Genomic DNA, 27,076 nt, shown 5'->3' with positions numbered 1-27,076 from the left:
GAGCTGTCAATGGAGAGATGGCGTGGAATGACATCAGTAGACGAATAAGTTTGAGTGGTGTCTTTAAAAGTAGGAAAGATCACAATATGAAGATAAAGCTGGTATTCAAGAGGAAAAATTGGGACAAATATTCGTTTATAGGAAGGGGAGTTAGGAATTGGAATAACTAACCAAGTTGCCAGGATGAATGTGTCTAACTACAAAGTCAAAGTTAATTTAAAAATTTTAACAAAGGTTATATTTTCAGAAGAAACAACAAAATTATAACAACTTTTCACTTCGTGAAATAACAATTTGGAAACAAGACTTAGAAAGATCCAAGATTTTAGAATTTTACCACTCTTGGGCTACAAGCCCGTAGTTTTACAATTTTGAGCTCCTATCTCAACTTTTACATACGAGCACAAATAGTTCAAAGGGCAGAAATCCCCTAATCCCTGGAACACTTGCTCCCAACTTCAAATATCAAGCTTTCCAGAGGCATAGTTACCACACCTGAAAAGAGCTGACACGCTCTCAGTTTTTTCAAGCCTATTCAAGGCAATATCCTAAACTTTCAATTACTTGCCATCAAAGCACAACTTACAATGAAACAGGGGTAACTTGTACCCAACCTACTGGGCCTTAGCAGAAAATGAACAGGTTAAGTACTTGCACTCCTAAAAATGCATTCATAAAACCTAAAAGGCACTAGGCCGATGAAACAGGGGCTATTCCCAAACTATGGAGGTGACTCGTATAAGAATAATTTTAAGACATTACGGAAAGGAAGAAAACCAGTTACGAAACGTAGTCACCTCAAACCAATATGAAGGGGAGCTCGAGAGGGTAAATCACTCTCTATCCCCGAATTACAGTTACAGATTTTATGAAATTTTCACATTAGCAGGCAGAACTTACATTTTAGAGAAGTTGGTTACATATTAAAATTTCGGACCTGTCCCTCGGGTTAAACTGCGGAGCTAGCAAGAAATAAAGATATTAAACGGCCATTACCTTGCTGAAGACCTGCTGCCTGACGAAAGAGGCACCTCGCGCCTCCTGCTTCACACACACACGCACACTTAGTTGGATGTTGATCAAATAGCCAAGAGACGTGAAAATCTGCATTTTATAAACCCTCGGGGAAAGTTCGAGACCTTTCACGAAAAAAACGGCCACACCCTCTCACTTTATTGGTAGATGAAAACGTTACACACAAAATCGAAGAAGAAGCCTGTGATAGGCTGAAATTAATTACAGAAATTAGGGAATGGCTGAATTCAAAACTGGCCGAAAGAAAACATCAATATTGCCAACCCAAAATTGAATGAACATAATTTAGTAAAGAACCAACTTATACATACAAAACTTCTTCAAAAAAGGTTCTTTCACTTCGCACCAGGGTGCATGATCATAGTTTTTTTGGCAGTGACATCTATGAGTGAATGTTCACACTTCTTGATCAATGGTAAACAAAACACGTAGAATTTCATACAGTACTGGAAACATCACAATCACAAAATTAAGGAGGTGACATCTTCTGAGGAAAAGTTTAAGTAGGTCTAGTTCCAAGTTCAGTGTTTCTCCTGTAGACGAGTTCTTATTGGCGCAAGATATAAATGTGCGGCGTAGAGGTGTACCTCCCGGTACATTCACTATGAGATGTTAAGAGGTGCTTTAGAAAGTAACTGTGGCTTGTTACTGTTTGGGTTGAAATTCTCTGATAAACTCACCAGCAATCCAATCATGCTTACTGGGAATAAAATCAGTGAGCTTATTTACTTTAAGGCATACTGTAAATTTATCTGGTAGGTACATTTACATAGTTTTTGTACTTTAATCTTGGATAGTAAATATCGATGTCCTCACTCGTGTTGAAAATCTCTCTCGCTATTTAGAATGTAGCTATTATTACCGGATGCCCGTTATATTTTAAAGACTATTTTCAGAAATTCAGTGTACAAGGAAAGTCATACAACACTGTGCAAAAATCATTGATGCATTATGTAATTACGTATATTACCTTTCGCTTAATGAATAACAGGAATGTTACCTATTTTAAATGGAAATACTGTCATTCCCTTCCAAGGAATTTTACATCGTAGCTTGTACGCATAAACCCTGTAAATTTGTAGATTGTAACAAAAAAATTATCGTGTCAGTTTTCTTTCAATGAATGAATATGAGAACGTAAAACTGGCTGTTTGTAAAAATTATATAATGTGGCAAATATAATCTGAGTGTCTCTCATGGGCCGTCAGGATACGGCTCAATTTCATCCTAATTCCAATATTAAATTTGCACCGAATAAAAGGTGCGAACACTCTTTTAAATTGCGATGGTATACAACGTAATAAAATCATCACCTACATTTGCAGTTAACCTTTTCCAAACCACGCCCGAATTAACTTGGATGTCAACATGTCTCCCGCTTTCCCAAACACGAGTTAACTCGGATTCAAAGCATGGTTTTTTCACCTACAGAGTTCAGGCTGACGCTGCTCTGTTAAGACGATGAACCATTCATAAATCGCCTTACCGTATTTCGGCGATAATTATGTGCCTCGTGGTTTTCTTTCGCAACTCTCTTCTGAAATGCGTGCATAGATCGCAATTTAAAAGAGTGTTCGCACCTTTTATTCGGTGCAAATTTAATTTTGGAATTAGGATGAAATTGAGCCGTATCCTGACGGCCCATGAGAGACACTCAGATTATATTTGCCACATTATATAATTTTATTAAAATAAATTTCAATCAGTTATGGTAAAAGTAGTGGATCGCAGGATAGCTGAGACCGGAAGTCCATGGAGACATAAAGTCGCTGAATATTGCGCGATGCTTCCTCGGGACCGAGAGAAAGGCTTAGCGTTACCAGAAGTTAGCACATCTCGGCACGTGTAAAAGACGTTGGCCAAGAGGAACATTCAGCCAATTAGAATGGTGGGTGTGGCAAATATGGAGTCTGGATCGCGCGGAATTAAAATCCCAGGTTAACCAACATGGACAATTGCATGAAGAACATATCGCTACAAAGGAATCAGTTCTGTTGATTGACGGATTTCCACAGGTCGGAAAGTGTAATATAATGAATACGCTATATAAGTAATCGGAGTCATTTTTGTATCATCTGGAGTGTGTTTTATGGTGTGTTTTAATTAATATACAAGTCATTGTGAATGGCAAGCACGCTGATTCGTTGCTCCTTTAAACATGCGGGAATCCCATAGCTACAACGGCGTTAGCCAAGCTTCTCCAGCGTCCCAAGCTTTGGGAGCATCACTCTGATTGTAGGAGCCGACGTGGTGTGAACGTTGTTCGGTATTGCTCTGCTACTTGTGCGTGAATGTTGCCACGTGAATGGATATATAACAGTGTATGGTTTTACGACCGAGAAACAGTGCTTTTAGTCGTGAAGTTTACTGAATTAACTGGTGCAGTGCTCAATTGCCGATTTCATTATGGCGCGAAGTTTTACTCCAGATAAATAGACGGCAATAATAGCAGTAATAGCAATAATAATAGACTGGAAAGTGAAGAAGAAACGCTCAGCTGTATTGTATTTTCGTGTCGGTCGCGTTTCACGAAGAACTTTCGAACCGAACCGCGACCCGCTATAACTAACTGTATAAAAAAATTATTGAATTATTTTAAGTGTGTTTGTTTGTCAGGAATGTTGGCTTACTTCACAGCTAACAAGGGTTTGTTCGGCACGTGCAAATCGAGCGGTGAAGAGACATTCACCTAAAGTCTTCTGTGTTGCAGTGTACAGGAACTTTCATCATAGAAGAAAAAAGATTGTTTCCATGTGTTAAGCAGTGATCAACATGAAGTAAGACACCACCATGGCAAGGATGTGAGCCGTTGCCAATGTCCAGAGAGTCGTCCATGATAAGACGCTTGTTTTTAAATTAGATGGCATGTTATATGAACTATGTTTAAATACTAGTGAAGTAGTGTAGGGGTTTTTCCTTAACGCAAATTTTGCCTGACGGCATGTGTTTATTTTACATTTGTAATGCTGTAAGTACGGATAAAATAGGAATGCATGATTTCTATATTTTTATTTTACTTTACGATTAGTTAGATGGGATAATGAGGGAGTTGTTAGGATTTGTTTTGTTGTGTCATTATGCATGATAATTAGATTAGTATTATTCCGATATTATTGTATATTAGAGATAGGAGGATTAGATTGACAAGATCATCCACTTTCCGAGTTAAACACTTGCAACGTTGATAGTAAATTCAATTTAATTTTGGTCATTTAGAAAGTTAGTAACAGTTAGATTGCATGACGCATGTTATTTCAGGAGCTGACATGTGTGGAGCTGTATCGCAACGTTGAATGAGAAAGGAGTCTTCCAATCTAGGTTGGAAACTGTTTCGCACAATGATCTGTATGGGAATCGAACCTGGATTTATAATGAGACAGGCTGATGAGATTGTAAGAAATATAAGAGGTTTTAATGCATGCTGATTTATGAAGTTGATTATGCAGGCCGATTGCATGCCTGATGAAGTGATAAGAATGATGTGCAGTGAAAATGGCCCTGCAATTGTATTCTGAGAGAATATTGAGAATCAGAATTGACGGAAAATTGATGCCAGGCCAGTGAGTCTGATGTGTGTGATAAATTATTGTAGCATGCTAGTAAGAAGCACGATTGTATGTGAGTTTCCGTGCAGTTGAGGAAATATGAGATCGACTTACAGGTTTACTTATCAGCCGTATTTACATAGACAGCGTGAATGAGATGTTATTTCCGTAATACAGTAACCAAGCCTCAGGGCAGTATTGAGTTTTAACATTTCTTTTCAGCCCACAGCACAGCAGGAAATATGTGACGGATGAACGCGCTTTTGGGTGCGCAAATGCAGCAGAAGAATGCAATGTTGCCCATTGCTTTCCATATGTTTAATAAAGGATAATAATATGTTTTCTCTTACAGGATGGTGTTTTGTGCTATTTCATGTTGTCTTGTTGTTTAATGGGGAACAGCCCGAGTGCTGATTGAATGTTGGTGGTCAATCTGGTTTTTACTAGATCGTTTGGTGAACCGCGTTTCACGTCGAGTCAGTGTAGTATGTAAGATTTCCCTTTCTTTATCCGATGTAAATATTTGAGATACTTTGCTTAGGTTGTGTTCATTGTAAAGATAGTGTAGGGAAATGCTACTAGTATTTTTCGTAATTCATATCATGTCCCACTGCGTCTTAAATTTCTGTTTATGTTAGCCTTCGTGACGACTCTCCGGAATTAAAATCCGTATCAATGTGATACTTTACATCGTGTTACTCCATGCGAGTCGAATACATATTTGTATATGCATACGTATACTATTATGAACATGAAATTTGGACAATCATGTAAAGAATATTTTTGAAGTTCACAAGTTTTTAATGTTGTCTTTGAACTTTCCTTTTGCATTTAATTATTGGAATAATTAACGTTTTAATGTCCATTTCTTTTCAGCTTTTGAGATAATGTTATTATCATTTTTATTATTTGATTTTCTTTTTATGTTAGTATGATTCGGGGTAATTTTGTGAATAAACTCATTCTATCCCATATTATTGTTTCTCATTCGAGTTATACCTCCATTTTCCTGTCATTTACTTATAATTAAGTGAGAAACTTCGACTTTTAGACTTGCCCATCGACAACCAACCCACTTCTCTGCCCAAACCTGAGTTAGTCGGATGTTTATACAGGAATGGAGGCATCGTCCTAGAGGGTTACTACCCCTAGGTACGGTACAAAATGTGTGATTTGTTTTGTATGGAGTGTGCTAATGTATGGCTGTCAATCTTGGATAATCACAGATCAGGACTGGAAACGACTGGAAGCGTTTGAGATGTGGGTCTGAGATGAATGCTAAGGATTACATGGATTGAAAAGAGAACAAACAAAAGCATTCTAGAAGAAATTCAATGGAAGAGAGAACTGATGTTAACGGTACATAGAAGAAGAACTAAATTCACTGGCCACAGCTTGCGACACAATACCTTGCTTACCAATCTGCTGGAAGGAAAAATCACGGGGAAGGAAGGCCAAGGACGTCCGAGGAAATAATTCCTTCAAGACTTGGCACAGAATCTCCATTATGGTTGTTAATATGAAATAAAACGAGGAGATGAGGACGGGAAAGAATAGTTGCATAGACAAGGTATTGCCTTTTGACACTGATGATGATGATGATGATGGTGATGACGATTATGATGTCTGCGGCATGGTCTGAAAGTAAAAAATCATCAATTACTATATTTTCAACATTCACCGTAGCTGAAATCATACGTTGAATCCAATAATGACTTGAGAATGAAGGTGGTTAACTTACTACTGCATGCATTTTTTCTTTACCGTTTGGTGGAGAAAATGTCAAACTTTAGAGTACAACTTGCGTTCAGTGTCTTAGATATACCAACAATTTAACTGGGGCTAATACCTTAACACTCGTATGTGATGTGGTTTGCCATGATTATATATACGATTTTCCGCGATTTTACGCTAAGTTTTAACATTCGAAGACCAAACATTACTGCCTACTGGATATGGGTACGTATTGCAGGGCGCAAGTATACCGTAGTTGCACGACCGTATGTTGGTAATGTCTTTGATATTGAACCGGAGGTACGTTAGTTCTATTCTACGTGGACTAGGAAAATATATCTGGTGTATGAATATCAATATTAATACATAAAAGTACGCTTCTTCTCCGCACTTCACACTGAGCCCTTATTAAAGTGCTCATTTTATTGCTGTACTATCATTTACAGAGAGTAGAGTGAACATTCATTTTATTAAGTCTTGGTAACTTGGAGTGACCAGGGCATATGTTTCACAGTTCTACAGGAAGCTTGGCGCCCGTGGTCTATTGTCTGCAAGCTAAATTAAGGAAGACAGTTTGCTATCTGACGCGCGCACGTCCTTCAAGACATGCTTCAGAACAAGGGAAAAAGGAAGACATGGAGTAGGCCCACGGACAACATTTCGGAAGCCCGACATGAGGCTAGAATGTCATACGACCTAAGTTTAATGTAAGTGTAGGTGACACGATGATTTGAACTAAGGGAAAGGTATCATCATGATAGATTGGCAAGACATCGGCTAAAACGAGAGACATGCCCTGAACGAGCGTAAGTAACGACTGTGGGGGTGAATTAATAAAAATGACCAGCGCGTGGACTAGCTGTCGATTTTTTCGGAAGTTTTTGAGGAGTGTAGATTCACACGAAAAGGAAGAAGAGAGAAAAATTTATCCGCTCAGCGCGTGTGCGCGGAGAGGAAAAGTATGGTATTTATAAATTATGTCGTGTGCTAGGACAACTTAAGATTCAACTCCAGTGCTCAGACTTTGATACTAAAATACTTGATTGCAATCGAGCCTATAAGGACAACATCAGCACGTATGGATTATTCCATGAGCACTAATGGTTTCGGGCGGAGATGAACTTGTAGCAATTTTAACATTTACGTGGGATGGATAATATTATGAATGAACATTTGCTTGTACATTTGGCCTGCCTATTCTAATTTCATGTGTGTGTGAGATCACTTAACTTTCAGAGGACACTGTCATTGCAAAGTAGAACAATTTCCGATCCTTTTGTAGGACTAAATGTTGTCTGTAGAGTTGTCAGATAACATTGATGCAGCTTAGAGTGAGAGGGGAAAGAAGCAAACCATTTCCAATGTCAGGTAAACAGTGATGTCTCTCGCGCTGATGAATAGAAACAGGTTTCATGGGTAACCACGGGTCGGAGTAGTAAATTGTAGAATTCCCTGACCCGGTACTAATCTGAGAAAGGCCGGTGTGCCGTAGCGATATTCCGCGCACAAGAGAGAAGCGACAGGAATCAGCACCGAGTTCTCTTCTTTAACGATGGAGATGTACGGAGTATTCGTGTCCATTTCTGAAGACACCGTGGTGACAATGGGTCGTCACTAAAAGAATGAGAGACGGCTGGTCCGGTGGCTGGCGACACAACCTTAAAAAATAAGATGAGTAGCAACCTTCTATGAAATCATGAGAGTGAGCACATGTTTTAATGTAGCCCAGGGCATAGGTTAGGCTTTCCAATATAAATTTATAAGGCTTAGTGTATTTTGTTTTACCGGGCTACGTCTTAATTTTCAGTAAGACGTAGGATAGATTTGGCATTTTAATGTAAATATTGTAAAATACATGTTTGACTACATGCTTGAAGTCATAATTCGCCATTTTTATTATAATTGCGTAGCTGAGTGATTAGCATAATTTACGAGATATTTTTTCCTGTATAATCTGTGTTTCGTACTATGTTTCTTGAAGTAAAGATTCAAGGAACGTCTTAGGTTAACTGTAACTTTAAAGGGGATCAAAATTCAATTCAGTGAAGGGATAGGTTTAGTTAGATGACGGGTTTTCAAAGCGTATGTCAACTTGCCGTCACATTTCCCAGGTAATTTTCATGCAGTATGAGAGTGTGTGAATGCCGGTGGGGTTCTGACACACGCAGCTGTTTAGTGTCATCTTTACGTTAGTTTCAGTGTAAATATATGAATTATTTTTGTGGCGTCATGTGTGCGTTGTCATAAGTGTTGGAAATTTTTTGGTGAGTGATTCGTTCTGCCATAGCAATCTCATACCCGCGTATCCCAGCAGAGTTGGGGTTTTTGTTTAAAGTGTAATTCAACGAGCGCAGGTTTGTGTTTACAACTAGCGCTACATGGTTTTAATATTTGAAAGATAGAACGGCATCATCGATTTTATACCTCGCTTAGCTAACGTTTGGACATGGGATTATTGTGGGATGTTCATAAAGGGGACGCGTTTTCCTCATTTAAGGCCCACATGTTGTCATTATTGCATAACTTGCCTCGGGTAGATTTGTGAGCGGCAAGTGATTAAGAGTTCGATCCCGTGTTTGGATTTTGCTGCATTGTTATTATTTTTAGGAGCCTTATTCCCTATTTATATGTTACTCCGCCGTGAGATAATCGAAGATGACTTTTTTAATTTGCCGAGGAGGTTGTGTGAGATGCAACGCAACCCCGCAACGTTACGCTCAAGAAGAAACGCCATCGCGTTACGTTTAACAGCTAAATGGAAACGAAAATAAACAAAGATAAAACACACAAACCCACAAGAAAAAATGTACTTACCCCGACACAAGCAGAAGCGATGAAATCTGTACTGCAAACCTACCCCATTAAAAAGGTCTATGATCCCCAAGAAATACTTAGCAGGACATCAAAGGAGAACACCAGTATTCTTTAAATAAAATTATAATTAAGTTTTGGAATAGATTACATTAAATCTATTTTTGTAAACAAATTAAAATTTGAAAATATAAGGAAACAAATAGTTACAATATAATAAATCTTCTGCAAAATAAATAAATAAATAAATAAATCGATGAAACTAACCTAAATATAGGATTTTAAAATAAATTTTCTCCATTGACATATAATAGAAATGGTGCACCATTACATGAAATTTATCTTTAACAAGGGTTGAAAATTCTTGAATTTAATAAATTTAAATGTGGGACGAAAAGCTAGGATGAGTAAATGTGATGATCTTATGACAATTCCTAGTGGAGGTATCACACATCCGAAATATGATGTGAGGCATAGTTCCACTAATTTTCACATGAAATTAAAACGTAAGGATCATCCAGACGAAAAATATTTAACATATAACCAGCCCAAAATTTAGAGCAAAATCAAACATAAATCCCAAAATCAAATCAAATGGATTAGTAAACCTACTAAATTAAATCTCTTGGTCAACAAGATAGAAATCGTGGCAGATACGGTAACATAAAGCGTCCACACATACTAAGAATCGTTGCTGATTTAATTTTGAGTGGTTTATTTCCTTTTATCTAGTTTACTTTAATAAGCATTCTGTCTCAAAACTGACTTCATGCCTCGACTTACATCATGTATAACTATTAGTTGACCTAAACTCGCCCATATTATATATACTGCATATTCCCCATCAAATCCAGGGTGTTATCGGTACTTTCTTAATTTGAGTTGTTCGAACTTAGCACGCCTGGAAGGATACGGAATGGAAACATTTGCCCACTCCATCACAAGCAAGATGCAGAGTGAAGCCATTGCGAGTGAAGGGCAGCGGGGACCTGAGCCTCAAAACGTGTTCTTGCTACCAGAACCACGATCTGAGTAGTAACTTACACCACTCGGTTCGGCGCACATTACCTCACTACATGGTCGCTTCATAAGAACATTTACACCCTGGTTGTCAACCGACGTTGTCCGGTTGTGAGTTTCACTATTTGGAAAAGTACTTTCAGTTTTAATTACTGCGTTGATGGGGTGAAAGTTCCTTATGGGAATCGTTATGTTTAATATAATCACATAAATGGGATTGTAAATGTAGGGTACAGATCTCTGCACAAGGTTATCAGTGTATTTTGTGGTTCTAGCAGGGATGGAAAGGAGAGGGAATATAAGTCTCTGGTAAGACCCCAACTAGAGTATGAGGGTATGGTTCCAGTGTACAGGACCCTCACTAGGACTACTTAATTCGAGAACTGGAAAAATCCAAAGTAAAGCTTTTCAATTTGTTCAGGGTGATCGCCGACCATAGATTAGCGTTATAAGAAATGCAGCAAAGTTTGGGCTGGGAAGACTTGCGAGAAAGGAGACGAGCTGCTCGACTAAGCGGTATGTTTCCATCTGTCGGTGGAGAGCTGGCGTGGAGAGATCAGTAGACGAACAAGTTTGAGTGTTTTTTGAGTAGGAAAGATCACAATATCAAGATAAATTTGGAATTTAAGAGAACAAATTGTAGCAAATAAATATTTATAGGAAGAGGAATTAGGGATTAGAATAATTTACCAAGGGATATTTCCAAATTCTTTGTATTTATTTCAGAAAAGGCTAGGAAAACAACACATTCATTTGCCACCTGGATGACTGCCATAAATGTAGATCAATGGTGATTTATTTATTTTATTGATTGATTTATTTATTTATTTATTTATGATTGATTGATTGATTGATTGATTGATTGATTGATTGATTGATTGATTGATTGATTGATTGATTGATTGATTGATTGATTGATTGATTGATTGATTGATTGATTGATTGATTGATTGATTGATTGATTGATTGATTGATTGATTGATTGATTGATTGATTGATTGATTGATTGATTGATTGATTGATTGATTGATTGATTGATTGATTGATTGATTGATTGATTGATTGATTGATTGATTGATTGATTGATTGATTGATTTCCAAGATATTCATTACGACTTGGTCTTCAATTTTTCATTACGAATGTGCTCCTGACGTTATTATCGCTTGTTACACTTCGAATATTTTTCATTACATCCACTTTTATTATGCCATGGCAGTGCTGTTTTTTAATCAGCATAGAACTGTAAAATGTATTATCATCCTTGTGCATTTCTTTTCAGATTACTAATTCCTGTAAAGGAAATAAGTCTGTTGAAATGCAGTGTTCATAGATTTTATTTATTTATTTATTTATTTATTTATTTATTTATTTATTTATTTATTTATTTATTTATTTATTTATTTATTTATAGAGAGGACTACAACATAGCACGAGAGTGGTACCACTCGAACCCCGAGCGGACGCAAGAGTTCTATGTTGATATAAAGTCAGGAGCGGAGTCCGGGTGGGACTTTTCCAGCCGGTGGTACATCAGCGAGGACGGAACCAACAAGGGTCGGTTCACGCACTTTACATTTTAACATCGCAATCAATTGAAGTCACCCGTTTAATGTTATGAACACAATTCTCTATCAAAATATGCTAACTCGATTAAAGCCATTTATATGTATTTAACAAAGCCGAGCTTTCCGCCAAATTAGATTGGTCTTCATCAGGGTATGTGAAGGTCTGCCTCCGACAGTGAGCAAAGAAATTCTTCGGAGAAATGTGGAAGTCACGACTGTACGATCCACAGCCCCCACTAACTGGACTCAGGGATCGTCGCGCTGTGCCATGGTGGTGTTATGGGTGAATTTCTGGAGTACAAGTCTCCAGAATTTGTTAACTTGGAGCCGTCTTCCCTGTTGATGTGATTTGGGCACTGCTCTATCTGTATGGGTTTCCTTACAAGTCGAGCATTGAAGTATTTTACAGGCGCGATGACCTTCGCCTGATTAAAGGGGATTTTATGGTCTGTACTGTAGAAATTGACGGAGATTCCACAAATTATAAAGCGAACAAATAACTCAACCATTTATTTTATATATAAACAGAACAACAGTCTAACAGGGCATCTCGGAAAGAAACTAAAAGGGAAATAAATTATATACAGAGTAAACACAATAATGTTTTGTTCCATACCTAGCATATCTATAATATCACTCCCACCTTGCTATTTTAAGTATGTGTAAAAATTACAACCCTCCTTTATGTATCATAAGTCTAGTCTTTTAAGAACATTAATTTTTCTTCCTGCCCTGATTGTAATCACTTCTCTGGTGTCACTAAGCACATCACAGTCCACTTTGAAATGTCCCATCTGCTGGAAGAGTTTGGGATCATCATAGCTGGAGGAAACCTTCAGGGCACACAACCGTTGCACAGGTCTCGATTTCTCTCCTTCAGCGGTCTTCACTCTGACACCCGACTTCCAAGACGACTCCAGGCGGCCAGTGGGTCCTCTTCGTATGCACTTCGATAAGCACCACATCTCCTACTTGCAGCTGCTCTTATCGTCTCTGCCCTCTGTGAAACAACAGAGCCAGGTATTCATTACGAAACCTCTGACGCAGGCGTGCTCGTAATGACTGAAGATACCGTAACCTCCTGTTTAGACTCCTGGTGTTAATGTTGTCTAAGTTCGGCACTTCATTTCCAGGGATGCCTTGCACGAAGGCAAAGTTGCAAAGTTTGGGCTGGGAAGAATTGGGAGAAAGAAGACGAGCTGCTCGACTAAGTGATATATTCCGAGCTGTCAGCGGAGAGATGGCGTGGAATGACATTAGTAGACGAATAAGTTTGAGTGGCGTCTTTAAAAGTAGGAAAGATCACAATATTAAGATAAAGTTGGAATTCAAGAGGACAAATTGGAGTAAAAATTCATTTATAGGAAGGGGAGTTAAGGATTGGAATAACTTACCCAGGGAAATGTTCAATAAATTTCCAATTTCTTTGAAATCATTTAAGAAGAGGCTAGGAAAACAACAGATAGGGAATCGGTCACCTCGGCGTCTGCGCTAAATGCAGATCAATATTTATTTATTTATTTATTTATTTATTTATTTATTTATTTATTTATTTATTTATTTATTTATTTATTTATTTATTTATTTATTTATTTATTTATTTATTTATTTATTTATTTATTTATTTATTTATTTATTTATTGTTAGCAGGTGCCAAAGGGTTCAAGTATTCAAAGTCATCTTCAGTGTATGTGAGAGGTCGGAAGATCATGATTGCTTCACAGTCACACAGCAGAGTTTCAAGTTCGTTGTAGATGAGTGTCGCTCTTCGCATATTTCTTCTCAGAAGCTCTTTCAGGGTTCTTACTAACCTCTCCCATCATCATCCCCTCCAGGCAGCAGTGGGAGGATTGAAGTTCCATTTAATTTCGTGTAATGATGAGAAAGATATCGTCTTTCAGTTCACAGTTTTCAAGACATTATACGTGCTAACGAATTAGTGCCATTATCCGTGTATACGGTGTCGATTCTTCCCCTCCATGCTATTAATCTTCTAAGAGCCAGGAGGAATGAATCTTTCCCGAGGGATTTTGTAAGTTCTCAATGCACGGCTATATAAATGGCACATGCAAATAGGACCACCCAGATCTTTCACCTGTCATTATATACAATGGCCCCGCTAGGTCAATTCCTGTTACCTGGAAAACAGCGGCTCACTTTATGTTGTTTAGGGGCAAGGGAGCAAAGAGAGGTTCTATAGCCTTTCCTCGAAACCTTTTGCATCTGGCACATTCATAGGTTAGTTTCCTAGCTAGTCTCCTGATGCCTGTTATCCAGTACTTTTCTCCTAGGTTTGACAACAACGTCTGTATCCCAGCATGCTATAAATGGCGATGTTTCTGACAAATCATTGTCTGTACAATTAGATTCTTATCCGACATCACAAACATCCCATGAGATAAGTTTTGTCCTAACTCGCATGGGCCCTCCATCATCGGTGAAAGTTTGCATTTCCTTAATCATTTTCTTCTCATTAGGGATAGAACTTTCATCCTGAATACACTTCAACAGTTTCTTCTCTACCGCCTGTGACTCTTCACACGCCATTTCTCCATATTTCTTGCAATCCTTGCGACAGTAGTTTATAAAGGTTAGAATCCAGCCGATCATCCTAACTTCATTTGAGTATTATAAAAAATATGTCAGGAACGATGTAAAGATTGTTTCCCCACAAAATATACTAGCTACCACCGTTTTCCTTATTCCAGCATTTACTTCTTGATCTGTAGCTTGTTCATCTGAACCAGGCCGTTATCTTTTCTCTCGCCTCAACCATTCGGGCCCCTCCCACCACTGGCCTTCTTCCAACAGTTTTGCATTACAGACACTTGAAGGAACATCTGCAGTGTTCAAAGATCCTGATACATAATGCCAGTCAGTGGGATGTCTGTGCTTTTGAATTTCTTTGACGCGAATGCCAACAAATGTGCTCCATGACAGTACGACTGTAGAGTCACTGCAATAATAGGTCTTAGAGTCTGAGAGACACAGTGCCTCCTTAACATGACATCTAAGACGAGTAGCTATAACAGCTTCCAAGCGTTCTAGCCTCGGGATGGCCAATTGTTTTAGTTGAGATACCTGTGCTTTATATTCTACAAGGCGAACTGATATCCAACCAAAATCTGCTCGGAGACAGATACAAGCCACAAATGACACCTTGCTGGCGTCATTGAAAACATGAAGAGTCTTTTCGCAGTCTTCGTAAGGTCCCTCCGTAAGCCTTCTGGGAATGCGGCAATTACTCAGATGATGCAGATGTTTTAACCAGGCTGAGAATTGGCGAGTTATATCTTCGGGATATGCAACATACCCAGACATTTCAGTTTTCAAATTTGTTGAAGGATAAATTCTGGAATAAGCGTAGTTGGACAAGTATGCCCCACCGGGTCAAATATTTTTGCGCTATTGAAAGGATGACTTGCTTCGTAATAGGTTCTCCTTGCAAAGTAAGTCAACTTAAATAACTAAATAATTTGTCATTTTCAGTGTCCCAAGATACACCTAAAACAAGAACAATATTTTGTTCTGCCCGAAGGATTGACCTAGTTTGTGTGGCGTTAACCAGTCTCTAAGCTCAAATTCCCCGGAGGCCATCAGCTTTGTGGCTTCCTTTACGAACTTACTAACAGATTCCTCAGATTCCAGGCTGGTTATACAATTATCCACATAGAACGCCTGCTGCAGAATATCAGCTGTCTTTCTCAGTTCGTTTGGAGTATGATTCAGATGATGAGCAATGGTAGCTGCTAATAGAAAGGGACTTGATGAAACTCCAAGCACTACGCGACGGTGTCTGAGCATCAACATTGCTCTATCCCAGAAATTTAAGAAATCCCTATCACTAGGAGATAGGCTAATCTGCAGCAATGCCCTCTGAATGTCGGCAGTTATACCAACGGCATACTTCCTGAACTGAATTAATAACTTTGGAATTAGCCCACTTAAGTTTGACCCCTTTTCTAGGCAATCATTCAACGAATTCCCCTTACGATCCTTAGCTGAAGTATCAAAAACCGGTCGGATTTTTGTAGTCGGGCTACTAGGCTTATGCGGTAAGAAATATCCCTTAGCCTTCCATTTAGGAACTATCTCGTTAATGCCTGACTGTGACCAGTTCTGAAATGCTGCATGATAATTCTCCAACTGCCCACTATAGACGAATTGTTTTGTTAAATCCACCGTCCGCCTCTGTAACGTAACGGTTAGTGTTATTAGCTGCCGTCCTCGGGGGCTGGTATGTGCAGCTCACCTCCATTGGGGGTGTGCTTGAAAAGATCTTCATCACCTCGGGATGAGGACACGAGTATACATTTACCTCTCTGCCAAAGCCTTATTATCCAGCAGCTCAGCGTGCCCTTCCTTCCAAGCTAACTGAACCTCAGATCTGCATTGATTCTCACAGTTGCTTTGAAAAACAAAATGGTATCAGTAACTGAATCCTCTTTAAACTTCACAGCTTCTACTTCACTAATGCCTATAACATCTAAACTCCATAAGTCTGAGAAATCCACGTTGCGTTTATAGGCTATGTTGGTCAGCGGGTTGTTCGGTTTCTTCCCTGGCCTTTGTAAGGTCCAACACAACTTTGTCTCAATCACTACCAATGTCCCGTCTAACTGCACGTAGGAACCGGACATGAACAGTCTTGAAATGTCAGCAACTATCAGTATCCCTATGTCCGGTGGATTCTTCCGCATGTCAGGGAGAACAATGTATTTCTCTCTAAGCTTAGGATACAGGCCTTGATTTTCTAACTTAGGCACATAACCACACATTTTCATCTGTTCTAAAACACTTGTAGATCCTTGAAATTTACCATCCATTCTTCGGACAATTGTATCATGCACATTGTGCTGTTATTGATTGGGTTCAACACCTCCAAAAGACTATGGCTTAACATCTCCTTCCCAGATAGCTTCATATCGAGCTGTCCCACAACATCTGTTGAAATGTAGGACATTTGTGCTCCACTGTCATAAAGGGCACGTATCCTTAAATTTACCGTTATGCACAATTTTAACCATCACTGTCTGTAAAAAGGTGACACAGGATTTCTGAGCCAAGAGTACCTGAGACTCCCAACTCTTTTCTTTAACAGGTTCAACACTCTGGGTTTTGGACTGCACTGGCATTTCTGAGCACATGATGGTTAAATTCCATTTAAGACAGACAAGGCATTTAACATAATTCCTACACCTCTTGGTACTATGACGAGACTTTAAACATACAAAACAACATAGCTCAAGCTTTAAAACAGTCTGTCGCAGCATGTGAAGTTTTGTCGCACCACAAACATTTAACACTATTGTGCATAGAATCACCAAAAAAGACACATGCTGCAATAGGTACTTTTCCCTTTAACACTTTCAGACCTAACACGATAGAGTCATTGCCAGAAATACCATTGCGAGTGACTGCAGGCGCTCTTCGCTCTCAACTTCAAGTTTAAAGAACTGTAGTAAGTTAGATAATCTATCACTTAGATCAGCCATTATGAATTCTGAATCTCCGATGCCTGTTTTAATATCCATGAAAGTAGTTTGTCTCCAATGGTCCTAGATGGAACTAGAAGCAAGTACAATATGGTGTTTAAGTTGTTAGTCTAGAGAACATGGCGTGTGGTATCGAAGCTCTTTGTCATGGCCAGCCATGATGTTTCCTTGCAAGCGACATTCAGCTGTTAATCATATGAAACTTACAGTGGCTTATTATCACAGTCGTTTAATGTTCTATCAAAGAAAAGGACTCCTATTGAACGTAAAGAGGATTGAAACTTAAAGTGTTGCCTCCTGGACTGAAGTTGGTAAAAAAGCATGGCATTTTGTCTCTGCTCAAATTTATGACTCCAGAAAATGTAGAGTGGTTGAGAAAAGTTGTAGATGGTGGGCCTACGGATGACTTCAATGACTTAGAAGAAGATGTAAGTGACGGTGGAGAAAATTAATCAAATTTGTAATGAACACTGCATCTGTATGATCTATTATTTACCAACATATTTCTCTATAATGTTTAAAAATCAATTTTAGTGATTAGTTTTTCATGCACTGGAAAAAGGAGTAAATATTGGTTTTTCGTGAATGTCCTACTGCAGAAGTGTATTTTGTTATGACTTAAACTTTTTTAAGATAAAATATGCAGTTAAGAGTTAGAACAAACACTCATTAACTCGGAAACTTAGGTTTGATATATGTTCACTTAAGACGTGTCTTTTGTGATTAAACATATGTACTAGATAAACAATATTTAAAGTAAATACCTACTAACCCTAGGAAAGAATAATACTGTAATATAACTTCAAAATAATAATCGATACATATATATGTGTTTGATTGGCAGAGATTGTAAAACTTTGATAGTGTTTTTCTCAGAACTTCATTTTCTGATTTAAGTCGTCAGTCTACCCATGTCCTCATATTTCAGCTCTAGTGAGAGTTCATGTTCTTTCCCATGATCTCAAAGTGTCCTCAGGTAAGGTTGGTTCCACCAACGGACACAGCATGGCAGCATATTTATCTCTTGTTACTCCTAATTTGTCTAAAGCTCTCAGTTGGGTCTCTAACTTGTCATATAAATGGCCTAAATTTATAGTTTCCTTATCTGCAGCTTGAATCATTAATAAACCAAGCTTCCCGCGTACATATGTTTCCATTAACAGTTCATCACGGGCGAACTTTGCCTTCAGCTGTTCGATGGCCTTACTGTAGTTAGGTCGGTGAATGAGGAAAACTTTCTACATGTTTTCTAGCACTATATCCTGGTACTGTAGCTTGGATTAAATACTGGAATGTATCCTCATCAGCTATAGAAGTATCATCATTTATCTTCCCAGAATCCTATTCATCGTCGCCATAAGACCTATCTGTGTCGGTGCGACGTAAAGCCCCTAGCAAAAAAAAAAAATGCTAACCAATTTCTAATATTGCCATCCAATGCTCTTAACTCCAGTTTAGGCAGTCGTTTCTTATCAGGGAGCTTGAGAAAACACTACCTGCGCCACTTTCAGGTACGACATTTAATGCCTCAATAAGCAAACTCTTATACCTGCTCCTTGCTGTTACCCATTCCTCTTTGTACTCTTCGGCTGTTTCATATTCTTTCTCACATACCTGCTCGTCGAAATCTTCAGCTGTAAATAATAAATCTCGAAACTTTTCTTCTATTACGAGAAGCCGCGATGCTTTATCATCGAATATATTAAATGCTGTAATAACATCGTCCTTCTCGAGTCGATATGCTTCTAACTTCTGTTGAAATTCGTTGAGTGACCGTGTGAACTGACGACGTAATAACGTTCGCTCTCTCTTTAATTCTCCCATAATGTAATTTGAAGTCCTGCCACGGTCGCCAGATGGAGATTCCACAAATTATAAATCGAAGAAATCACTCAACTATTTATTTTATATATAAACACAACAACAATCTATCAGGCCATCCCGGAAAGAAACACAAAGGCAAAGAAATTGTTCACAGAGTAAACAGAATAGTCTTTTTTCATACCCACCATATCCATAAGAGAAGTGTTCTGCAATGGCAGACAGCTTATAGCATTGTCCGTGGAGGATGAAGGGGTGATATTCTTGACTGATCAATGTGTTCTTTCGCCCTGGTGCTAACAAGTATTTTTGTCATGCCAGTATGTGTGTAACCACCACCACGTGGAACTTCATAGGTGGTTCAAAAGGTGGTTTATCTTTGACTAGTCGAAGCAGGGATTTGAGCTTCCGGCCTATGGCGAAGACTGGAAATATACTGTACTTCCTCAGCATGCACCCTTATTTCTTACGTGGCAGGTATAGCTGTCGACAGAGGGCGGTGTCCCTCCCAACCACCACAGCACAACGGGACGATACCTGGTCGTGACTTCCGCGTTCCTTCGAAGAATTTCTTTGCTCACTGTTCGCGGCAGATATTCTCGTGCCCTGATGAAGGCCAATCTAATTTGGCGGAATTCGGCTTTTTAAGTATATATAAGTGGCTTTAATCCAGTTAGCATATTTTATTTCTTTATTTTAATACCATTTGCCACGAAAACCTACGTCCATTGATAATTCCCTATCATTTTGTATTATGGGTACGGTATCTTGTTTGGTAGGTTTCATAAATGGTGAGCCACGATAATGCCAATTAAAGAAAGGATTGTTCATTTCACTCCAGTCACTTGATACGGCATATTCTTAAGTTCGTGCTCCTGTAACTGAGTGATAACCTGCACAGACGTGGTGTGCCTTAACATGTGTCTTAATTGGGGTTACGATTGTGAAAGAATCGACTGAGGCCTTGGGAGGAGAATCTTCTGCATTCACTTAATTTCTGAAGTAGCTACTGCATTCCTATTGGCCAATGTGAAGTGGCACGTGATCTCGTTCCCGTCAATAATGTTAATCATAATCCGTTACCAACCCCGACCAACGGTCTTGTCCAGGTCCTATCCTAACCGTCTGCACGGCAAGAACCAGTCTAGACCAGTCGTGTTTCCACACGAAAGTACAGGCCTAGGGCCGCTTCACGGCTGGTAACCTGGGAGCTTACGCCCCCAGACCCCCGTTGCTTGTCCCTCCAGCTATCGAAGCACCACTCACGCATTAGTTCCTAAGTACAGAGGTTGTCAGCACTGAGCACCGTTCAACAACACCCTTCCCGAGGAGGCCGCGAGCGTGTAAACAAACGACAATCGTTTTGCGGGTGTGAAAGTCAAGCGACAATCGTTGCGCGGGTGTGAAAGTCAAGCGACAATCGTTGCGCGGGTGTGAAAGTCAAGCGACAATCGTTTTGCGGGTGTGAAAGTCAAGCGACAATCGTTTTGCGGGTGTGAAAGTCAAACGACAGTCGTTGCGCGGGTGTGAAAGTCAAACGACAGTCGTTGCGCGGGTGTGAAAGTCAAGCGACAGTCGTTGCGCGGTTGTGAAAGTCAAACGACAGTCGTTGCGCGGGTGTGAAAGTCAAACGACAGTCGTTGCGCGGTTGTGAAAGTCAAACGACAGTCGTTGCGCGGGTGTGAAAGTCAAGCGACAGTCGTTGCGCGGGTGTGGAAATCTTGACATTCGGGCTGAGTTAATAATCAAGCTGAAATGGCACTCCAAATTTGAGCTTTACAAGGAGTGTGTAATCATGACACAGAATCTATACATTTACGTCGTTCCAAACGAAGCGATTCAAAAACTTGGTATGTGCTCGTGATGGTTGTGGTGGATCAGGATAAATCCTGTTAAATACCGTAATCATGTCCTTCTTAACCTTTTGCTTACTGAATTATCAATATTTTTGGACACAAATTTGAATGTGGTTTACTGGTATGTATATTTAGAAATACAAACATGTATGAAACCATAAATATTGATAATTCTGGCCAAAATGTAACTTGGGACTTGAAAATCCCGACAGGATTTACAAGAATATTTGCAAGGTGCATATGAATGACAAACTACTTCACTATTATGGTAGTGAAAGCCTAAAATTGAGTAAATTTCATCTGACTATGGACTTCGAGGTTCAGTTCCCAGCCAAGTAATTCCACTTCGTCTGGCTCCAGGGCTGGTTGTATCTGGCGTCTTCTTCATCAGAATTAATTTTAGGTGGGGGCCAATTCTGTCAGACGCACAGATCGCCCATAGGGAGTTAACTCAAAAGACTTGCAACAGGCCTCTCCTGAAGCCACGCACCATTATTATTATTATTATTATTATTATTATTATTAATATTATTATTATTATTATTTGATTGTGGTAGTAACAGGAATGTTAAACGTAGAACTAACAGTACGAGTAACATTCTTAGTGACTGTAGTAGTAATTATTTAGCCTTATTCCAGCAGTTGAGTGATTAGATATACAGATATACTCGTAGACTGCCTTTTCTTACTTTTCAGCATTATGGATCTCTCTACAGAAAACACCTCCTCGCTATTATAATAGCTTCACTAGGAGTACCGTATGTTCTTAAGTATATTTTCCAGCTCAAACGTTATACCAACTGTTACTTTGAGGCATTTCCTGGAGTGAGCTGAAAAGTAAGAAAGGATTTTTACTGCGGACTTCGTTAGACTGACTGACTGACTGACTGACTGACTGACTGACTGACTGACTGACTGACTGACTGACTGACTGACCGACCGACCGACTGAATGACTGACTGACTGACTGACTGAATTTTCATGATCGCCGAGTCAAAACTACTGGACATAATGAAATGAAATTTTGGGATACACTTATATTGCAGTGCAGGTGGTCACTAAGGAAGTGTTTCTGGATATTCCGCCTCTAAGGAGGTGAAAAAGAGGATGAATTTTAAAATGACCATCTCTATACTTTAAAAACTTAACAATTTGAAGAAGTAAAATCGGTATTTGGAATCTCCTTTAAAAATAAACACGTACTTTTTTGGAAAATCCATATAAGGGATGTAAACATAACTGAAAAAGGGTTGAATATTCTTTATGGGGATACAAATATCTCAGAAACTGAAAAGGTTACAGACGTGAAAATTGGTACATGGAATATCCTTTGAACATAAAGAAACGCGTATTTTCTTGTTTCTGGAAAATCCAATCAAGGGGGTTAAAAGAAGTGAAAACCGAGCTCGATAGCTGCAGTCGCTTAATTGCGGCCAGTGTCCAGTATTCGGGAGATAGTAGGTTCGAACCCCACTATCGGCAGCCCTGAAGATGGTTTTCCGTGGTTTCCCATTTTCACACCAGGCAAATGCTGGGGCTGTACCTTAATTAAGGCCACGGCCGATTCCTTCCCACTCCTAGCCATTTCCTGTCCCATCGTCGCCATAAGACCTATCTGAGTCGGTGCGACGTAAAGCAACTAGCAAAAAAAAAAGTGAAAAAGGGGGTGATTTTTTAAAATGAGTATGTCTCAAAAACTTAGTATTTGGAATCTCCTTTAAAAATAAAGAAACATATATTTTTGTTTTGTGTGAAGAAAGAGTGAAGAAAAAGCATGGCATTTTTTCTCTGCACAAATTTATGACTCCAGAAAATTTAGAGTGGTTGAGGAAAGTTGTGGATGGTGTGCCTTCCGATGACTTTAATGACGTAGAAGAATACGTAAGTGACGGTGGAGGAAATGAATCAAATTTTCAATGAACACTGCATCTGTATGATCTATTATTTACCAACATATTTCTCTATAATGTTTAAAAATCCATTTTAGGTCGTGAATGAGGAAAACTTTCTACAAGTTTTCTAGCACTACATCCTGGTACTGTAGCTTGGATTAAATACTGGAATGTATCCTCATCAGCTATAGAAGTATCATCATTTATCTTACGAAACTCTTCCCAGAATCCTATTCATCGTCGCCATAAGACCTATCTGTGTCGGTGCGACGTAAAGCCCCTAGCAAAAAAAAATGCTAACCAATTTCTAATATTGTCATCCAATGTTCTTAACTCCAGTTTAGGCAGTCGTAAGATTCTTATCGGGGAGCTTGAGAAAACACTAGCTGCGCCACTTTCAGGTACGACATTTAATGGCTCAATAAGCAAACTCTTATACCTGCTCTTTGCTGTTATCCATTTCACTTTGTACTCTTCGGCTGTTTCATATTCTTTCTCACATACCTGCTCGTCGAAATCTTCAGCTGCAAATAATAAATCTCGAAACTTTTCTTCTATTACGAGAAGCCGCGATGCTTTATCATCGAATACCATAAATGCTGTAATAACATCGTCTTTCTCGAGTGGATATGCTTCTAACTTCTGTTGAAATTCGTTGAGTGACTGTGTGAATTGACGACGTAATAACGTTCGCTCTCTCTTTAATTCTCCCATAATGTAATTTGAAGTCCTGTCACGGTCGCCAGATGGAGATTCCACAAATTATAAATCGAACAAATCGCTCAACTATTTATTTTATATATAAACACAACAACAATCTATCAGGCCATCCCGGAAAGAAACACAAAGGCAAAGAAATTGTTCACAGAGTAAACGGAATAGTCTTTTTTTTCATACCTACCATATCCATAAGATAAGTGTTCTGCAATGGTAGACGGCTAATAGCATTGTCCGTGGAGGATGAAGGGGTGACATTCTTGACTGATCAACGTGTTCTTTCGCCCTGGTGCTAACAAGTCTTTTTGTCGTGCCAGTATGCGTGTAATAACCACCACGTGGAACTTCATAGATGGTTCAAAACGTGGTTTATCTTTGACTGGTCGAAACAGGGATTTGAGCTTCCGGCCTATGGCGAAGACTGGAAATGTACTGTACTTCCTCAGCATGCGCCCTTATTTCTTACGTGGCAGGTATAGCTGTCGACAGAGGGCGGTGTCCCTCCCAACCACCACAGCACAACGGGACGATACCTGGTCGTGACTTCCACGTTCCTTCGAAGAATTTCTTTGCTCACTGTTCGCGGCAGATATTCTCGTGCCCTGATGAAGGCCAATCTAATTTGGCGGAATTCGGCTTTGTTAAGTATATATAAGTGGCTTTAATCCAGTTAGCATATTTTATTTCTTTATTTTAATACAATGTGCCACGAAAACGTACGTCCATTGATAATTCCCTATCATTTTGTATTATGGGTACGGTATCTTGTTTGGTAGGTTTCATAAATAGTGAATCAAGATAATGCCAATTAAAGAAAAGATTGTTCATTTCTCTCCAGTCACTTGATACGGCATATTCTTAAGTTCGTGCTCCTGTAACTGAGTGATAACCTGCACAGACGTGGTGTGCCTTAACATGTGTCTTAATTGGGGTTACGATTGTGAAAGAATCGACTGAGGCCTTGGGAGGAGAATCTTCTGCATTCACTTAATTTCTGAAGTAGCTACTGCATTCCTATTGGCCAATGTGAAGTGGCACGTGATCTCGTTCCCGTCAATAATGTTAATCATAATCCGTTACCAACCCCGACCAACGGTCTTGTCCAGGTCCTATCCTAACCGTCTGCACGGCAAGAACCAGTCTAGACCAGTCGTGTTTCCACACGAAAGTACAGGCCTAGGGCCGCTTCACGGCTGGTAACCTGGGAGCTTACGCCCCCAGACCCCCGTTGCTTGTCCCTCCAGCTATCGAAGCACCACACACGCATTACTTCCTAAGTACAGAGGTTGTCAGCACTGAGCACCGTTGAACAACACCCTTCTCGAGGAGGCCGCGACCGTGTAAACAAACGACAATCGTTTTGCGGGTGTGAAAGTCAAACGACAGTCGTTGCGCGGGTGTGAAAGTCAAACGACAGTCGTTGCGCGGGTGTGAAAGTCAAACGACAGTCGTTGCGCGGGTGTGAAAGTCAAACGACAATCGTTTTGCGGGTGTGAAAGTCAAGCGACAATCGTTTTGCGGGTGTGAAAGTCAAACGACAGTCGTTGCGCGGGTGTGAAAGTCAAACGACAATCGTTTTGCGGGTGTGAAAGTCAAACGACAGTCGTTGCGCGGGTGTGAAAGTCAAACGACAGTCGTTGCGCGGGTGTGAAAGTCAAACGACAGTCGTTGCGCGGGTGTGAAAGTCAAACGACAATCGTTTTGCGGGTGTGAAAGTCAAGCGACAATCGTTTTGCGGGTGTGAAAGTCAAACGACAGTCGTTTTGCGGGTGTGAAAGTCAAGCGACAATCGTTTTGCGGGTGTGAAAGTCAAACGACAGTCGTTGCGCGGTTGTGAAAGTCAAACGACAGTCGTTGCGCGGGTGTGAAAGTCAAGCGACAGTCGTTGCGCGGGTGTGGAAATCTTGACATTCGGGCTGAGTTAATAATCAAGCTGAAATGGCACTCCAAATTTGAGCTTTACAAGGAGTGTGTAATCATGACACAGAATCTATACATTTACGTCGTTCCAAACGAAGCGATTCAAAAACTTGGTATGTGCTCGTGATGGTTGTGGTGGATCAGGATAAATCCTGTTAAATACCGTAATCATGTCCTTCTTAACCTTTTGCTTACTGAATTATCAATATTTTTGGACACAAATTTGAATGTGGTTTACTGGTATGTATATTTAGAAATACAAACATGTATGAAACCATAAATATTGATAATTCTGGCCAAAATGTAACTTGGGACTTCAAAATCCCGACAGGATTGACAAGAATATTTGCAAGGTGCATATGAATGACAAACTACTTCACTATTATGGTAGTGAAAGCCTAAAATTGAGTAAATTTCATCTGACCATGGAGTTCGACTCCATGGTTAAATGGTTAGCATACTACCTGTTGGTCAGGGGTTCGAGGTTCAGTTCCCACCCAAGTAATTCCACTTCGTCTGGCTCCAGGGCTGGTTGTATCTGGCGTCTTCTTCATCAGAATTAATTTTAGGTGGGGGCCAATTCTGTCAGACGCACAGATCGCCCATAGGGAGTTAACTCAAAAGACTTGCAACAGGCCTCTCCTGAAGCCACGCACCATTATTATTATTATTATTATTATTATTATTATTATTATTATTATTATTATTATTATTATTATTATTTGACTGTGGTAGTAACAGGAATGTTAAACGTAGAACTAACAGTACGAGTAACATTCTTAGTGACTGTAGTAGTAATTATTTAGCCTTATTCCAGCAGTTGAGTGATTAGATATACAGATATACTCGTAGACTGCCTTTTCTTACTTTTCAGCATTATGGATCTCTCTACAGAAAACACCTCCTCGCTATTATAATAGCTTCACTAGGAGTACCGTATGTTCTTAAGTATATTTTCCAGCTCAAACGTTATACCAACTGTTACTTTGAGGCATTTCCTGCAGTGAGCTGAAAAGTAAGAAAGGATTTTTACTGCGGACTTCGTTAGACTGACTGACTGACTGACTAACTGACTGACTGACTGACTGACTGACTGACCGACCGACCGACTGAATGACTGACTGACTGACTGACTGACTGACTGACTGACTGAATTTTCATGATCGCCGAGTCAAAACTACTGGACATAATGAAATGAAATTTTGGGATACACTTATATTGCAGTGCAGGTGGTCACTAAGGAAGTGTTTCTGGATATTCCGCCTCTAAGGAGGTGAAAAAGAGGATGAATTTTAAAATGACCATCTCTATATTTTAAAAACTTAACAATTTGAAGAAGTAAAATCGGTATTTGGAATCTCCTTTAAAAATAAACACGTATTTTTTTGGAAAATCCATTTAAGGGAACTAAACATAACTGAAAAAGGGTTGAATATTCTTGATGGGGATACAAATATCTCAGAAACTGAAAAGGTTACAGACGTGAAAATTGGTACATGGAATATCCTTTGAACATAAAGAAACGCGTATTTTCTTGTTTCTGGAAAATCCAATCAAGGGGGTTAAAAGAAGTGAAAACCGAGCTCGATAGCTGCAGTCGCTTAATTGCGGCCAGTGTCCAGTATTCGGGAGATAGTAGGTTCGAACCCCACTATCGGCAGCCC

The 27,076-nt window shown here is 39.5% G+C and overlaps 1 protein-coding gene across 1 annotated transcript in view; it reads left to right on the top strand.

The window, feature by feature from the left end:
- Window positions 1-27,076, top strand: part of LOC136872317 (trehalase-like) — a 139,661-nt gene that overhangs the window by 39,796 nt on the left and 72,789 nt on the right. The window contains exon 3 of the mRNA XM_068227435.1: window positions 11,558-11,700. Coding sequence (XP_068083536.1) covers window positions 11,558-11,700 — 143 coding nt within the window. The remainder of the gene's footprint in view (window positions 1-11,557; window positions 11,701-27,076) is intronic.

This window comes from Anabrus simplex, chromosome 4, assembly GCF_040414725.1.
Source record: "Anabrus simplex isolate iqAnaSimp1 chromosome 4, ASM4041472v1, whole genome shotgun sequence".
Lineage (NCBI taxonomy): Eukaryota > Metazoa > Arthropoda > Insecta > Orthoptera > Tettigoniidae > Anabrus > Anabrus simplex.
Note: the sequence above shows the minus strand (reverse complement) of the source record. Positions and strands in the feature narration are given on the sequence as shown.